At 36.8% G+C, this 19,386-nt stretch overlaps 1 protein-coding gene across 1 annotated transcript in view; it reads right to left on the reverse strand.

The window, feature by feature from the left end:
• Positions 1 to 240: 240 nt before the first annotated feature.
• GRM8 (glutamate metabotropic receptor 8) overlaps positions 241 to 19,386 on the reverse strand; it is a 755,367-nt gene continuing 736,221 nt past the window's right edge. The window contains exons 10-11 of the mRNA XM_019924505.3: positions 7,126 to 7,372; positions 241 to 790 (exon numbers count right to left, since the gene is read on the reverse strand). Of these exons, the coding sequence (XP_019780064.3) occupies positions 741 to 790; positions 7,126 to 7,372 (297 nt within the window). The 3' untranslated portion in view covers positions 241 to 740. The remainder of the gene's footprint in view (positions 791 to 7,125; positions 7,373 to 19,386) is intronic.

Below are 19,386 nucleotides of genomic sequence, written 5' to 3' on the forward strand. Positions count from 1 at the left end.
TATTCACAAAAATCTTACACAAATAATATTTTCATAGAGAAATGAAAGACCGTGTTCTTCACATACACGCAAACGTACAAAAAGACATTCCTCGAGGAAATAGTAGTTTCTTGGCACACCAGGGCTTTTACAGCAGCAGTTAAATAACAGCAGCAGTGCCAACTGGAAAGAGTTTTCCCTGGCTTTAAAACTGGAACGAAACAACTCTCAACATTTGCAAAACATTCCTTTATTATTAGAAATAAATTATTTGTATAAAAAATTGCATGCGTCAACCATTGCATTTATTTTTTAGCACAACCCAGGGCTTCAATCTGGTCAGCCATTACAAGAAACAGACTCATTGTCTTATACAAGTTGAACAATGTGGGACAGGAACGGGAGTTCTCACAATCACAGAAAAATACTTACAAGAATAACATCAGACATGGTTTATTTCAACAGCATTTTTTTTTTCACAAGCTAACATTAGTTATCCTTTTGTGATTTTTTTTTTTTAACTGCTCATGAGGAAGCAATACTTTAGCTTGACACTCATTGGTTGTATTATATAAAATGGGTTTCTTCACTCCCTGTTATTGATACTTTTGGCTTGTGGCTACTTTTTGTTCCTTACAAGATTGACTATTGATTTGATTGACTGTAGTCTACAGAGATCTCCAGGAGTGAGTGTTGGTGGTGTCACGTTCATTGTTTAAGATCGCATACCACATTTCTTCATATTGTATCATTTCCCTGTTTCAGATTGAATGATTGCTGTAGCTGATATATGTCGTCTTGGTAGAGGAAGCTGTTAAGACAAATTAAGACAAATTATAGTACAGAATAATAAATTAGTTCGTTAAAATGATTTTAAAATTCAAATATTGCAATGACTTTTTATGATATGTGGTCTTTACAACCTGTTACTTATTATTTTAAACAGTGTAGTAGGATTTCAACAATTGTAGAAATAAAAATGCAGCAGAATTTTTAATCTATAAAACCACTAGTCTCATTTATAGTGTAGACATTTGGCAGAAAACTAAAAATGTGAATGCCCTGTTCTTTAATATATTTAGGTGAAATTCAATTTAAATGTGCATTTTGACTAACAGATTTACAATATAAAAAATGAAAGAACAGATGAAATTCTCTATCCTGCAAAATGAAAAAAGAATTTTTTCTTACAACCCACGTTAAAGACCTCAATTCTTTGAGTCTGATTTGATGGCCAAGAAAGGGTTAGTCATTATAATTAGTCATGCTTTGAGAATGAATATATCTTCCATTTAAAAATAGTACTTTTAGACTCTAGAAGTGAACACAGTACAATATCAATGTGTATTGCCAACACATATTTATGGTCTGGTTTCATCCAAAGGATACAAATGGAGATGTTTAAAAAATAAATAAAGACTCAAAGAAGGAACTTATCATGAACTAAACCCATTATTGTAAGATTATTAGAAAAGTATGAACAAGAAAATATTCTAAGTCTATTCTAAGTCTAAATATTCTAATTCTAAATATTTCTAAGTCTAAACTTAGAAAATATTCTAAGTTTAAGTATATTCATACTTAAATTTCCAGAAATACAAATCTAAATCCAAATAATTACTTCGTATTTTTGAAAGATGTGACGGAATAAATCTGTTTTAAAATTCAAAAGTGATATCTTATTTTTTTCAGTGGAACTCTGGAATGAAAAATCATAAGAAGAAAGAAGAAAAAGTGCAAAACGTATGTATTTCACTATATAAATCCAGTTCAGGGTGAAACAGATTTTTAGAGAATAATTTACTTTTGAACATTGAATAAGGAAATTGTAAAGTTTCTTCTCCGAAATAATTGGCAGTTAGACTCATTCCATTGTAGTGTACATGAATACTGGTAATTGACCAGACAAGTTCTTACCAGAGACCAGGATCAGACAAAGTCCACAGTCACTAAAATTAATACAGGGAGCCCAGGAAGTGCTAGCTGTAGAGGTTTTTGCTGTTTTTTATTTCATTGAATATTATGAGCTTCATGCCAAAAACAGGTGGGACATATCTGCTTATCTTTCTATGTTGCTCACATTAGGTTATTATTGAGGGACAGTGGAAAGGAAGTAGATCTTAGACTTTTTTTTTTAATAGATCTTTATTGGAGTACAATTGCGTCACACTACTGTGTTAGTTTCTGTTATACACCAATAGACTTGGTTTTAAATTGCATTCTCTTCTCTACAAAATGAGTGAAAAAAAGTCACTGAACCAGGTTATGGGGCCTCAGCTTCATCACTGGTCCACAATCCACAACATTATGTTTTTGTGAGGACGGAGGCACAGTAGATTTGTGGGGAATGGCTGTTGTCTTAGAGAGTCCATATGGAATGCTACTTTTCTATTTATGCTTCTAAAAGGTAGGGTGTCTGTTACCTTTGGTTTGGTGTGAAGTGAAACACAGTGATTTTTATGGTCTTTATTTTTTATTTCTAATTTATATAATGCTCTCTTATGCCTCTAAATGTATTCTAAGAAAATGACATCTGTGCTTCAACTATGCTTTTGAAAGACTTTCATATGATCTTTGTAGACAAGATGGAGAAAAATCATGAGTTAGAAAAACGACCCTTTAAAAGATTGCTCAACTTCCTGCCCTATTCAGTATATTTAACAGTAACTAAAAATGTGAGAAATATCCAAATTTGCAGATAGCTAGAAAGAAAAATTATGGTTGTAACAGAGGAACAAGAGCCTAAAGACCTTAACGAAGATGATATTCAGATGTTAATCTTCAAGGATCATTCCAACTTCAAGACTCTAAAGCTCTTTAGAAATTATTTCATTGTTTGAACTCTTAGAAGTAACCTCCAGGGAAAAAGATGTAGAATTCTATTGAGAACTAAGACTATAATTTACAGAAAGAAAGTAATCTTGATTTTTCTGATTAGAAAAAGGATGTAAGGCTTTGGAAACATAATTTAGTCAACACTGAAACGATGTGAATGGCAGATATCTTGCAAGAATCTTCCCTTTTCTTTTTTTCTTCCAAGAAGAAAGAAAGATGGATGCTAAAATAATAGAATTTTTGAATTTTAAGTCTTATCTTTTCTATTAATCACAGACCAATCTAGATTTTGTGGGTTAGGTTCCAGACCATTGCAATACAGTGAATATCACAATAAAGCAAGTCCCATGAAATTTTTTTGTTTCTCAGTGCCTATAAAAGTTATGTCTACACTATCCAGTAGTCTAAGTGTGTGATAGCATTATGTCTAAAAACACAACGTACATACGTAAATTAGACAAAAATACTTTATTGCTAAAAAATGCTAACCATCATCTGACAATGCAGGGTTGCCAGAAATGCTCACTTTTGAAAAAAATGCAGTATCTGGGAAATGCAGTAGAGTGAAGCACAGTAGAACGAGGTATGTCTGCATATTTTCACGGCAGCAGTGATACTTTTATCTTTATCCCAGAAGTGTTACAGAACAAAAGGGATCAGAGATGTACATATAAGCTAATGTAATACTTCTGCTGATGAATATGCTTATGTGAAAATCAGCCTTGAATACAGCAACAATGAATTTCCTGTGCACACCACACTGTGTTCATAAGCTAGAGAAAGGAGATCTACCTCCAGAAGCAGCTGTTTTCATGAATTATGCATGAATAGAGCTTAAGGAATACCGTGTTACAGCATTCGTTAATTGGGTACCGTTGATAAAATTCATATATACCAACTTTGTTTCTAACTCTCTTTCCACACTTGTATGAAACAACACTTGACCTTTTTATGTGTGAAATGTAGTATTCTGCAAATTCAGTCATTAACATGGAGTCATTTGGTCTCCCTTCTAGCTTCACATTGCTTTTATTTATTCTGTGTACCATTAGAAGCTTTCCTTAAATATGTGATTAGAATTTCTGGCATTAACAAGTCATCTTTAAGATGAAATTTCTAAGAATGATGGACTTGTAGAACTCCATAGCTATGAAAGAAAAACATTGCATGCATATCATAAATACAGTTAATTGGTCAGAAAACAAATCCTGAATGTAGCATAGTAGCCATAATTATCAAAATTCTCCACATATTAAAAAAAGGGAGGGACTTCCCTGGCGGTCCAGTGGTTAAGACTTCGCCTTCCAATGCGGGGAGTGTGGGTTCGATCTCTGGTCGGGGAGCTAAGATCCCGCATGCCTCGGGGCCAAAAAACCAAAACATAAAACAGAAGCAATATTGTAACAAATTCGATAAAGACTTTAAAAATAATGGTCCACATCAAAAAAAAAAAAAAAATCTTTAAAAAAGGGGATGCTAAAAAAATAGTTTTTGAATTTTGTCTTCTTTTTTGTTACTCACAAACCAATCTATATTTTCATGGGAGCAATGATACATTTACCTTTATATAGTGGTTTATAGTTTACAAAACACTGTCCTGTACGTCATTGTCAAGTCATTGTGGTAATGGTGATTTATCAAAAGTCTGGTAGCAGAAAGTATGAGGATGCGGCAACATGGACACTGTTCCAGTGGATTAACTAGTCCTGGTTTGATTGAGAATAGGCTCCACGGGTTTTGAAAGGAGGTATTTTAAATCTGAGGAGGCAAGGTACTAGTTACAGAGAGTTGAATGGCAAAAGCTTTCCAATATTCAATTATACTTCTAGAGACATAAGACACACTTTTAGAAGAAAAATATTGCATTTAAGCTCTTCAAGTTTTTGGTAGTTTTAGAGAGTTTGTGATTTTGGAAGACTTTTTACTTTTTCCATTCAAACCACTGGTGCATTTGGTAAAGGGAACAAGCACACAAGGGGTACATTGTAGCTACTCCTTAAGTGAACAAAGGTTAACAACTGTTACCAGGAGTGGGATTGCAGAAGGATGTGTGAGGATTTCCTACTCTGTCTCTCCTGAATGTGTAAACTGTAATCACTTTATCTGAGCCTAATTCATTCAACCCAAACCACTCCTGTAAAAGATGAATAGTACAGTAAAATCCCCGAAGTACAATTTAACCTTCTTTGAGGTCATAATTGACTTTATCTTGATTCACCTTCTTAACTTTCTTTTACCTTCCAAAGGTGAGCATTCAACTCCTCCAAAATATTACAGGCTTAGCCATCATACAGCCTTCACATTTGTAATCTTTCATTCTTATTTTCAGAGAAAAGAGGGATACGTACACATGCTATGAAATTTCCATTTCAACAGCAACAGAAAATAATAAAAGGAAAACAAAATGTATGAGACTTATTTCTATAGCATGGGATTAGTCTTTGTCAATACAGCACATTTTCCCTTCAGGGAACTAACTTATTTTTTAAAGCGGTGGAAAAAGTTTATTAATTTTTTTCCTTACCACATTTCAGAGGTGAGTCCAGGATAACTGGTATTTATTTCAGTGTACATTTGGTTGTTTCCATGTGCAACCATATTATATAAGGTTTTCTGGATTGCTGCTAAAAACCAAGTACAACTATAGACTCTGGTGAGTCATACTGAGAAGTACCAGTGTTCAAAGTGTATCACTGGCCAAAAGTAGTTTATTGGCATCCTACATTAGGTCTTAACTTCCTGCACTGATGATTTCAAGGCAGAAGAAACAAATAAAATTCTGCCCTGAAATCACAAGCATTCTACACTGATGCCTTTGAGAGTAGTTACAGCACAACCTTTGCTAGGAGCCCAGATAGCCCCACCATTAGTCAATTGCTTATCTATAATCAGAGATGATTGTAACCATTTGATACCAAAACCCATCCTTATTGTGCCTCCACTTGCACTTCCTCAAGATTTCATGTTTGCAGAAGAGTGACTATGTGGGGAATGTCTGTGAAATTCTTAAAAGGCTTCTTTCTCTACAAGTAACTAAATTTGATATTTACGAGCTGAAGGTCATCTTCCTAGAGGACCTGGCCAGTCATTCCAAGAAGTCTGATAGTAATTGAAGCCAATAGGTTTAATTAATCAATACTTATCTTCTAAGGATAGTTCTGCATGTGGGGCATTAGAGTAGACAGTGTTCATCTGGAACTCTTGATGCAAGGGAAGGTTTGTGAATCTAGTGAAGACTATAAGTTGTTATAATAATTAAATCAGATAAAGTCATCTCAATCTTTTCTGTATTTCATGTCAAAAGTACAGAGAAAAGGAGATACAGCCTCCTGGCAGAATCCGAGAGGAAGAGGGCATTTTTGCGTAGGGTTTTATCCTTAATGCCTGTGTTATATTGAACCATATACAGAATCTCGTAATGTATAGGTTATACACACACACACACACACACACACACACACACACGCATATATATATATATAATTTTTTTCACTGTATTCAGCTTTCTGGTATTTTGCAATACATAACTTCAATCTATTTGCTACTCTTCCATAGAGTCCAAGATGGACTTGAACAGCTCAGTTGACTCTGCTGGCTTAGTTTGGTACCAGTATGTTGTTATGTGCTTCTTCAGGGATGAGTATAGAGAAGATAATAGGTGAGGAAAGGAAAAGTGGAGTGGTGGCTGTAGAAGGGGTCCTGTTTTCAGGGTCATGAGGCTTTCAGAGAAGAGCTCTAATTACCTTAATATATCCAAGAAGGGAAATCAAGGGAAACCAAAGAAGGGGACCATGTTGGGGAAACAAATATAGACTATGACTTAACCTAACATGTTAGCTAACTAGTTTTCTCATTTCCCTAAATATCTGAATAACGTATCATTTATTTGTGTAAGATCTTTGGTAGCATGCTTTGTAAATACTAGTTAACTATCAATTCTGTAAAGAGCGACCAGTATTGAACTGAAAAAGATTGGAGAGTAGTTCCTAAGAGCTAAAGGATAATTTTATAAATGGAGCACAGTTCCAAGCTTCAAGCTCTGTAATGCCTCAAAAGAGAGACTCGAGCGTCACACTTTGTAAAAGAGATTTCGTGTTTATGTTCATGCTCTGGAGAGGAGCCACTTGCCTTGAAATCGTTTGGTTCTAACCAAATGGTTCTAACTGCTGTGATGGTCTCATGGTGTGCGAGTACCACCAGGCCCCTGGAACCACGTAGCACAGTCCCCAAGACCAGTAGAAGAATGTTCAACGTACATCTATCAGGAAGTGTTCCCACTCTTGACCATCGGAAAGTCTACGGATGACTTACTGTTGGTTTCAAGACTCTCACAGAGTTCGCTTTTCACCTCGCCATTTGGTCTGTCATTTCCTTTTTGGATCAGTTTGCTTTGCATGGTGGCAGCTGTCACCACAGCTTTGAAGCTCCTCTTGCGTTTTTGAACATTCTGCTCTGGATGAAAAATTATAATATAAACCTTGGGCATGTAGAGCATGCCCAGAGACACCGAAGCACTTAAACTCATGGAGACAGTAAGTGTTGTAGTCTGGATGTACATCTGAAGAAGGAAAAAAACATACAATCAATGTTGGTAAGCCTGACCTAAGATAAAGCAAATAATATAACCGTTTTCTGAGATTATTCCAGCTTCTCTGCTAACAGTGCATTAGAAGGCACTTATTAAAACTGCCCTTAATTATAGTGAAATGTTCCTTTATCCCCACCTGTAAATGTGGGTAAAGTTGTATTGTTTATGAAGCCCAATTTTTTAAAACAAGCAAAAACAAACAAGTAAGCTGATGGAGCTTAGTTTCCTCTTTAGATTATAATTAAGCATATATAAGGAAGGGAACAAAATCAGTCTAGCAAAAGACTAATATTTTATGTCACACAAACCTTATTCAGGGAGGTATCACAAGGTCAAATGTTATTCTTTCAACAGTAAACCTAACCTAGAAGGTAAATTATATATAGTGGAAATAGAGTGGGAGTGAAATAGTCCAGATCATCACTATTGCACCCCATTGCTTGGATAATGTGAGTGTTTGCATCTTCACATAATTACTTAATTCCAGCTTCCAAATTGGATACATCACAAGCATGCCATAAGGGCTTGATATTTTTTAATAGCCCTCCTAAAGGATAATTCCAGAGGGTTTCTAGATGATTGCGTCAGATCAAAATAAATGTGGGTGCTTTTAGAAAATACGTATAAGACTTCCTCCTTCCAAGACTGAAATATGCCCTTTGGGGATGGGTCCTGACATCTGCATTTTGAAAAATTCTCCCCCTGTGCTCATTCCTTATCCTTATTTCACTGAAATTGACTGCTCTGGTACTTACAAAGAGAAGTCCCTCTGGAAGATTTTTCTTCCTGCAATCTAGAGGTTAATGAACTGAAAAAGTCAAACCTAAAATCACTGCTTTAGCTCTTTTCATTATGTTATGAAAACAAACATGACAGTATTTTAATCTTTTTTCTTCCCCAATGTTATTGCGGTATAATCAAACAATAGAAATTGTATATATTTAAGGTTTTATCAAAACTTGATGTTTTGATAAACATATATTATGAAATGATCATCTCAATCAAGTTAATTAACATATCCATCACATAGTAACCATTTTCTTTCTTTCATTCTTTTATTTTATTTTATTCTTTTGTGGTGAGAATGCTTAAGATCTCTCTTCACAAATTTCAAGTAAACAATACATTATTGTTAACTGTAGTCACATATTCATCTTGCATAACTGGAAGTTTGTACCTCTTGACCAATATCTCCCCAGTTCCCCTTTCCCCTGCCCCTGGTAACCACTATTCTGCTCTCGGCTTCTATGAGTCTGACTATTTTAGATTCCACACATAAGTAAGATCATGCAGTATTTGTCTTTCTGTATCTGACTAATTTCACTTAGTATAATGTCCTCCAGGTTCATCCATGTTGTCACAAATGGCAGGATTTCCTTCTTTTTTTTTAAAGAGTCAATAATATTCCATTGTATGAATATTTCACCTCTTTAAAAATAAAACCTTTGATCTGTTTACATTTTTCATGTCCTGAGCTGAAAATATAATTTCTCCCAAATAACTTGGAATACTGAGGTTACAAGGTAGCCATGTTTTAAGATGATGAAGAGAGCCCTTTATCATCTCCATGATTTTTTTTTTTTTCAGGCTTCTTTTGCTCAGCATAGTGGTTTTTTTTTTTTTAAACATCTTTATTGGAGTATAATTGCTTTACAATGGTGTGTTAGTTTCTGCTTTACAACAAAATGAATCAGTTATATATGTACATATGTTCCCATATCTCTTCCCTCTTGTGTCTCCCTCCCTCCCACCCTCCCTATCCCACCCCTCCAGGCGATCACAAAGCACCAAGCTGATCTCCCTGTGCTATGCGGCTGCTTCCCACTAGCTATCTACCTTACGTTTGGTAGTATATGTATGTCCATGCCACTCTCTCACTTTGTCACAGCTTACCCTTCCCCCTCCCCATATCCTCATGTCCATTCTCTAGTAGGTCTGTGTCTTTATTCCTGTCTTACCCCTAGGTTCTTCATGACATTTTTTTTCCTTAAATTCCATATATATGTGTTAGCATACGGTATTTGTCTCTCTCTTTCTGACTTACTTCACTCTGTATGACAGACTCTACGTCTATCCACCTCATTACAAATAGCTGAATTTCGTTTCTTTTTATGGCTGAGTAATATTCCATTGTATATATGTGCCACATCTTCTTTATCCATTCATCCGATGATGGACACTTAGGTTGTTTCCATCTCTGGGCTACTGTAAATAGAGCTGCAATGAACATTTTGGTACATGACTCTTTTTGAATTATGGTTTTCTCAGGGTATATGCCCAGTAGTGGGATTGCTGGGTCATATGGTAGTTCTATTTGTAGTTTGTTAAGGAACCTCCATACTGTTCTCCACAGTGGCTGTATCAATTTACATTCCCACCAACAGTGCAAGAGGGTTCCCTTTTCTCCACACCCTCTCCAGCATTTATTGTTTCTACATTAATGTCTGTTCATTCTAATGATACCTCTGAAAATGTAAAGTTGTCAGATTGCATCCAGCAATCCCCAAATTAATTGTGTCCTTTTTAATAAAGACTCGAAATATATTTACCTTCAAGAGTAAATATCTGAATCAGCCTTATGGCTTCCTTTTCCTAGGGGAGACTGTTTCTCTTAACAGATGACAAAGCCTTGAGGTGAGAAACTGTCTGAAACATGAAGAGAACTTCAGGCACTAGTAAAAAGACTGTCCTTGTCTGAAAAATCATATCCTGTGGATTACTGAGTTTACTGTTCAATTTATCTACCACTAAGGCTGTCGTTTGCTTAAGACCCTATCGTGAGTATGGGAACACCCTTCAACAAGGTGATATTTAGGATCGATTTGTTTCAAAGTTCACCTCCTCCAGGAAGTCCTCCATGATAAATCCTGACTATAATGTCGTTATTTTACTTCTAAGCACTAGTGCATTAAAAAATAAAAACAGTGGAGCTCTTGCTAATGTATAACTATGTGATTATAACAATTTATATGAACTTTGTAATAATTCATAAAAAATGCACAACCAGGGTATAAACTTCCCTAGCATCTGTAATCTACATTTCTTCTTATATACCTCTAAGAAATCACACAATAATTACTCAGATACCACTCATTATTTTTAAGTATATGAAGATCTTCAAGAAACCCTTAATTTACACAAATCATACAGAATATGCTTTCCATAATTTTCCACTCTGTCAAATGGACATCAGGGTTGATGACATTTTAAGTAAGAAACACAAAGAGATGAGGTATGAATCCAGATTCTAGGTTGGGCTCATGTGTACCATCCTCAGTAGAGACGTGATTCAGATACGTCCCTCGGCAAAGTGATAAATTACTACATGCCATGACCTCTCAGGCTACCTGTTATGTTAAATTTGAGAGAACTAATCTACTGCAATTAAGAAGGTCCTGATAAAATGTGAATATGTGCCTTTAAACCACACGAACCTCCCTAAGCTTTGCCACGTAGTTTTAAGCAACTTATTATTATGAATACTCATAAGCTTCTTATACAATAGTTAATCCTCTTTGAATTCGTACTTATTCTCCAGCTAGCATTGCTGCAGAAAGGCTATGCAGAAAATGGGCTGCAGAGAAAGGATGTAATGATAAGGAAAGGATAGAGCCAAATGCAAACCACACATAAATATTCCAAAGCCACTCAAATAGGGAACCATCAGTTTTGTCCCAGTCAGACCCAGCCAAGTCACTTTAACTTAAAAAACAAACAAAAACCAAACAAGGGCTTCACTGGTGGCGCAGTGGTTGAGAGTCCGCCTGCCGATGCAGAGGACACGGGTTCATGCCCCTGTCCGGGAAGATCCCACATGCCGTGGAGCGGCTGTGCCCGTGAGCCACGGCCGCTGAGCCTGCGCGTCCGGAGCCTGTGCTCCGCAACGGGAGAGGCCACAGCAGTGAGAGGCCCGTGTACTGCAAAAAAAAAAAAAAAAAAAAAACCCCACCCGAGGTATAGCCATGAAATGATGGGAACATCCACATTGATTAGCTGGGTTCTTTTTATATGTCTTAACCTGTTGGTCTTGCTAAAACATATAATACTAGTCCAAATAATTCATAAATACCTTTCTAGTTTGAAAATCTTATAAATTTTATCCGCTACCATAAATGTAAGTGATAATTTTCTCCCCTTATTCAGAATAATTTCTGTAATATATAGTAAACTTGATTTTGTTAAATATTAAGCATGAAGAAGATTCTGGAATGCTAGTTTCCACGTTAAATATATTACTGTAGTCTATCCTCTTAGCAAGCCAACTCAAAAGAAGATATAATAAACAAAGACATTAGGATTAAACAGTACTATGCTTAGTGTTCCAAGCCCTCCATTAGACACTGTGATTGCAAATTATAGATCTTATGTGCTCTCTTACAACAGCTTCTGAAAAATTTTAATGTGGGTTTAATATATAAAAAGCATCTATACAAAAATCATACCCTAAAATCTAAAACCTTACAGTGGCCAAGGCTTTGTTACAGGACTTCAGACTGTGAGTAGACTGAGTTTTTGAACTTCCTCTTTGAATATTTAATGAGATAAAAATTTCGTATATATTATAACCTCAATGAAAGCAGTAAGAGCAAAATAGGCAAAGAAATGAAATGCCACCTACTGTCCTTCTAGAGAAGTTAATTTCTTAGCATCATGGATTACAGGATTTTCAGTATCTCCCATATTTAAGAAGAAATAGAAAGATTATATTAAAAGATTGAAAATGAGCACTCGTTTCCAAAAAACTCATGGATTTTTTTATACCTGTTGAATATTCTAATTACTTGAACCACGTAAGGAAGAAACATGTTCAAGCAGACCTGAGCTTGAATTCCAGCACCGCCACTTCAAATTCTTTTTAAAGATAAAGAAGTTTACAGAGAAATTCTGTAGTTGCCTTGTGGATGGTAAAAGGCCCTAGTTGACCCACCAGGTGACAATCTGAACTCTAATAAAACTTCCCTGGCAATTGAACAGTTGTGAGATCTTATTTTCCTCTCTGACCTTTAATTTATTACCTATGAAATGGGGGAAAATAATACTTTTCTCTTAGAAGGGTTATAGGTGGAATGACATAATCTTTATAAAATGTCTCAAAGGTGCAAAACAGTTGTAGCTCAACAAAGATTAATTTCCCTACAACTTTGAATCTAAAAGGCTGCCAACAAAGCATCCTTCCAGGTATATAGAATAAGAGGGGCCCATGAGCCAGTTATCCAAAGTTGACAGTTTAGTGAAGAGCTGACAGCCCTGCTCTCACTATATGATGTCAAGGAAAATGCTTTTGTAATCTTACTTCAAAGTAGGCAGTTGCCCAAAAGTCAACTCCTATTTGCTGATAGGGAATAGAATAGTGCACTGGTTCTCTGTATCAAAGTTACAGTTCACCAGAATGCTGTAACTATATTAGGAGGAAACTATATTAACTCCCTGTAACCAACATAAATCCACTGAGAGATGCTGACAGTGGTACTGGATATATTAATGTAACCTTCTTTTTTCCATCCTTCTTTTATGCCCCACCCTCTGCCCCTTGTCACTCTAAAATATTAGTACCTAGAGGAAGAGGAGCATCTTTTCTATTATGTCCATTGATAGCCTGTCACTTCCTCTGCCTCCACAGCCGCTGGACATTTTGAGGCTGAAGCAGTCACATGCAGTGAAGCAGACGGAAATGATCTCTGGCTAAGCCAGGGAGGAGATGGCACAGTGGAGCATATTAACATGACATCTTTTCTGGGACCATTACAGCTTCCTCTTCATTCTCTGCAGGAGTCATTTGTGCACATCCAGGGTCTACTGAACGTAGGTCCTGGCCTGGAATCACTAAAGACTCTAGGAAGGGTAAGGAGGGAGGAGATTATATTACTCCAGGAGAAAGGTCAGTCTTTTACTTTCAACCAGCTGCCTGCACACAGAACTCCACAGATATCCAAGCTGGTGAGTTTTCAACCCCTATGTAACCAATGTAACCTGTTAAGAAACCTAACACCCCAGACGGATTTGTGCCATGTGATAAGAAACAGATGATTTATTCCTGTCTGCCTTGCCCTGGATGGTTTCATCTCACTTTTTGCTGCAGTCAGCCAGGTCCCGTTTGTCTGCTTCACACAGTCTGACCAGTGAGAAAGCTACGTTTACACTTAAAGCCTGCCTTTGCCTTTCTCTACTTCTGTTATCTATTCCCTCATCTGTGTGTCCGCCAAAGTGTCACCTGCCTCCACAAATGGATCTTCTGCTTTTCAGAAGGGCTTCAGCCAATGGATTTCAAAATCTCATTAATTACTAGAAGTGATTAAAACAATTTTTTTTTTTAAGATGGAGAAGTTTACAAAGAAACTCTGGAGTTGCCCTGTGGGTAGTAAAAGCCTCAAATCAACCTATCATGAAACAATCCAAGCTAATAAAACTCCCCTTGCAATGGGACACCAGAGGCGATAACACACAGCACCTCCACCAGCTCTTTGGATGAGCCTGGATACTAATGAACCATCCCAAGTCCATATCAAACATTTTATTATTGTTTCTGTTTTGTCGAGTTCAAATACCTTGCTGGCTTCTCCTTCTCAGTCAGTTCTGAAGGGTCCTCCTCATTCTCTCTAACATCTTTACCTTGAAGTATCCCAGACCTCAGTCCTTGGATATCTATCTGCCTATCTATCTATCTGTCTATCTATCTGGCCACATTACTCTCTTGATGGTAATGTTCAGATTTATGGCCTTAAAGCAGGACCAGCTTTCTGGGCGCACTGCCTGTACACAGGCTCCTTCACTCAGAAAGGCGTCACACTTGGTTTAAAGTTCTTCTGTCAGGGTTTTGAAATTCTCAATAATTTTTGAATAAGGAAGCCTACATTTTCATTTTTCATTGGGCCTCACAAGTTATGTAGGTAGCCCTGCCTTAAAAACTATATGCTGACTAATTCCAGGCTTCCCTCAGGAAACTCAGTTGCCTTCTGGGTAGCTCCCCTTAGATGTCTGACATATACGATCCAAAACTAAGAAGCATCTGAATCCCATCTTCATTCCTAAACTTCTTCTTCCAGTGGTCTTCCTTGTCTTTAGTCCATCTTTCCCGTTGTTGGGATGAAAACAAATAGAAATTGTCCTTGACTCTTCTCTTACGCTCTATCTATGACTGAATTCTGTTGACTCTACTTCCAAAATTTGTTCATATGTGTCATTTTCCACTTCCCCCACTGGTACTGCATTGGTCCTAGCCAACATCATCTCTTATTTGGATTTTCACTATAGATGTCCCGTTGACATCTATACATTTCTCCTCTTCTGCTCTTATTCTCTTCTATCTGATCATCTGATTGATTTTTAACACAGGTAGCTAGAATTTAATCCCATTATTCATAAATTGGGTTCAGTCACCCCTACCCTCAAAACTCTACAATGACTTCACATTGATGCTGTCCCTATAATGGCCTACAAGGTCCTCTGAACTGATCTGGCTTTACTCTTTTCCTCATTCATTCTCTTCTCATCACACTGGCCTCCTGGCTAATCTTAGAAGATACCAAGCATGCTTCTGCTTTGGGGCTTTTGTATTTGATGAACTGACCCTTCACTTCGTTCAGGAAGTGTTCCTTTCTGAATGGTTCTTTCTCAATGAGACCCTTTCCTAAACATGAAGTTAAAAATTGTACCCCCCATCCCTCCACCTGCATCTATTTCCCCAGCTTTATTTCACTCCTCAGCATCTATTTTCTAGCATAAAAGTCTATATATTTTACTAATTTATATATTGTCTCTTTCCCTTAACCAGAATAAAAATTCCATGAGTCCAGGGATTTTTACCTGTTTTGTTCACTGCTATAAACTCAACACCTAGAACATTGCCTGAATATGTGAATTTTCTGGTCTTTGAGGCAGTGTGGATCCTTACTCTTGAATTTGACATTTAAAGGAAATAACCCATGTAGTTTCAAGAGGAAAACAATAAATCAGGTTCTAAAGCTAGACAGTCTATTAAAATTTGAGGGCCCCATACCCCTTCAAATCAATACCCAGGCTGGGACAGAAACTCCTGGATAGATAAACATGATGATCATTTTCTTTGGCCTTGCCGCACGGCATGTGGGATCTTGGTTCCCAGACCAGGGATCAAACCCACGCCCCCTGCAGTGGAAGCGAGGAGTCTTAACCACTGGACCAACAGGGAATTCCCAACATGATGACCTTTTAAACTATAAATATGACAACTAAAAGTCAGTGGCCTCCACTTGGGAACATGAGAGCTCTGGGCTCTGCCCTGCATCCCTCCCCCACTTAAGAAATGTACAGCTGAGGATAAGGCACTCACACTATTTATAAACGTCCATAGACTTAAGTAAATGAATTTAAGGAGGCAACGTATGTAAAATGTTGGCACAGCACCTGGCATACAGTAATCATCAACAGTAGCTGTTGCTGTTATTAATTAGCCTTGATTTTACTCTCTCTGAATCCTCCTCCACTCCTCACACAGTAAAGACATAACGGTACTGCTCTCTCAAAATCAGCCACACCTTTTTTAGCCTTTTTGGTAAGGAATGTGCACACATAGAACTATAGGCACAAAATATTTGTTCATAAGGAAATATATTTTATGCTTATAGGAAACACATTCAAAATGTCATAGTCTAGTATCATTCTGGAAAAAACTCACAATCCTGAGTGTCCCTCGTGTCAGGTAGAAATTGTAGGGTTGCTGACCCATCGGCAGGTCAGAGACATTATGTTGTGTTTTCATTAGTGGAGACGGAGACGGGTTTGCTCTGATCCATTTGCTGTCTCCCTTTTGGCCCCTTTTAGCCAGGACACATGTTAGCAAAATGAAGAGTCAAACCAAAGGGCGAAGACTATGGATGCAGAACTGGGCTGGTTCACATGTGAGGTCTGAATCCTTAACCTTGGACCTATTGAGAATGGTTGAAACCAGCTTCAGAGAATAATAAAGCATACACCAATAAGTGAACTATCAGCTCTGCTGAGGGTAGGAAAGGACAAGTGTAAGGAAGCTCAAGATCCTCTAAATATGGCAGGACAGATATTAGATTTATAATGAGTATTTATAATTAAATATACATGATATTTAATATTTGGACCAGGAAATAAATTTTCTATTAAAGCCCCATAGACATTTCTTAAAGTAGATGTTTCAAAGTAGAGCATTATTAAATAAAATGTAGTCTTTAGTTTTCAATTATCCTCCATAAGTATTATTTATAGAAACATAATAAAAACAGTGTCTCACACAACGGTGCCATGTTTTCGACCGTGACGTATGCAAATGAATATGAAACATCTGCTGTTGACTGCTTATCAGTTCCTCCTTTACGTGTTATTTTTCCTCCATGTTTCCCTCCATGGATTCCTACTTCCATGCCACCTTTTAGCCCTTTATCATTTTTCAACAGTATGGTCAAAACTAAGAATAAGAATAATGGAGATACCTTTAATTATTATAATTTTAAAAGTATTTATTTGAACAGATATAAAATATAATAAAGAGAATAGTTACATGAAGAGACCAAATAAAAACTAAAAATTTTTTAGAAATAAAAAAAAGGAGAAGAAACAATTATTACAAGAACAAAATTTATCTAAGAACTGTGTAATTACACACACCCACACACAGATGGTCCCCAACTTAGGATGGTTTGTACACACACTCACACACACACACACACACACACACACACACACACACACACACACAGACGGTCCCCAACTTAGGATGGTTTGATTTGGAATTTTTTGACTTCGTGATCGTGAAAAAGTGATACTCAATAAGAATAAGTAGATACTCAATAAGTACACACACACACACACACACACACACACACACACACACACACACACACAGACGGTCCCCAACTTAGGATGGTTTGATTTGGAATTTTTTGACTTCGTGATCGTGAAAAAATGATACTCAATAAGATACTCAATAAGAATACTTCAAATTTTGAAATTTGATCTTGCCCAGGGCTAGTGTTATATGGTGTGGACACTCTCTTGTGATGCTGGGCAATGACCTTGCCACAGCTCCGGGTCATCCACGCAATCAGGAAGGTAAACAGCCAATACACTTACAGCCATTCTGTACCCACACAACCATTCTCTGTTTCACTTTCAGTACTGTATTCAATACATTACATAAGATATTTAACACTTTATTATAAAATAGGCTTTGTGTTAGAAGATTTTGCCCAACTGTGGGCTAATGTAGGTGTTATGATGTTTGGTAGGTTAGGTGTATTAAATGCATTTTGACTTACAATATTTTCAACTTACGATGGGTTTATGGGGCCGTAACCCCATAGTTAGTTGAGGAAGATCTGTATATCTATCTATCTATTTATCTATCTATCTATCTATCTATCTATCATCTATCTATAGTTATCCTATAGTTATCACTGTCTGAAGACAGAAGGTTTGCTGGAATTTAAATTTCAGGAGACAGTTATTATGTAGGTTGTATTATTAAAGGAAATTGGTAACATTATGGAAATAGTTTCAACCATAGTTTTCGAAAAGGTACTAAATCATTGTTCAACTGGATACTTCCTATACAACACTTTCTAAAGCCCAAAGAATTAAAGCAGTACCTCAGTGCAGGTACTTTTGTGGAGGCATAAGATGTTGTATAAATACTAATTTTTTCCTGGTGATATTACTTAATGCAGGAAGAACCAAGAGTAATGGTATTATGGGCTGAATTGTGGTCCCTCCCTCCACCCCAATTCACACGTCCAATTTCTAGCCCTTAGTACCTCAGAATGTGACTGTATTTGGACATAGGGTCTTTAAGTAGATAATTAAGTTGAAATGAGGTCTTTAGGGTGGGCTCTAATCCAATCTAACTGTTGTCCTTATAAGAAGAGGAGGTTAGGACACACAAAGTCACACCAGAAATGTGTGTACACAAAAAAAGACCCTGTGAGGACCACACAGAGGGAACGTGGACATCTAAAAGCCAATGACAGAGGCCTCAAAAGAAACCAACACTGTCAATACCTTGATCTCAGATTTCTAGTGTCCAGAACTATAAAAAAATAGATTTATGTTATTGAGGATCAGGTATCATCATTACTGCCAAACATTTTATGGACATTAACCCTTCACAGTAATCCTGTAAGTTAGGAATGGGTCCATTCTGGAGAATTTAAACAATATTTTCAGAGTCACACAACTCATGAGGATAAAGTGGAGGTTTAAACTGAAGTTTGTCTGACTTAAAAGCTCATATCTTTAGCACACACCATATGGCTCCCATAGATATACAGAGATGTGAAAGAGCAGGGTTAATATGACTTGAATCCTTACCAAGTCAGAAAATCATCCTTTTCTAATAGAGTTGGGCCAGATTTCTTAAAAATAACAGAGTCTCAATTAAAACACCTGAATTAATGTTTAATTGAGAACTCAGAGGATTTTTTTAGATTGCTGTTATCCATCAGCTACTTTCCTCATTTAAAAAAAAAAAAATCCAAAAAAGAAGAAACGAAATCTCATTGTGGATCCTGGAGAAGCTCTTTCTTAGAACTATATATTGTTGAACTTAACAGAATCATCCAGCTGGAAATACAGACTTAAAGAGATGGATAAGTTCATCTTTTTAAATGAAGATACTTAGCACCAGGTTTGCACTGGCCAGAGGAGAGGAGTACCCAACAGAACCACTGACCACCAGAAGGGACAAGGATTCCCTACATTCAGAAGACAAATTGCTGGAACATTGTTCCTGCATAGGCACTGCTCCATTTCCATAGCCATGAGAGACAGGCTATTGACAACACAGTAGGCAAGCAAACTGGGATTCACAAATACAGATGAAAAGACACCAAGAATTAGCAAATACTCAGAGAAAACTGACACTGTAAAAGAGAAGCATCAAAAAGAAGGATAAAAATCCAAGAAGATAGGTCCACTAGAGTTAGTGGAAGAAGACGTTAGAGATAAAAATAATTATCTTCGCAAACTTTTGAAAGAAAAAG

This window comes from Tursiops truncatus, chromosome 9, assembly GCF_011762595.2.
Source record: "Tursiops truncatus isolate mTurTru1 chromosome 9, mTurTru1.mat.Y, whole genome shotgun sequence".
Classification (NCBI taxonomy): Eukaryota; Metazoa; Chordata; class Mammalia; order Artiodactyla; family Delphinidae; genus Tursiops; species Tursiops truncatus.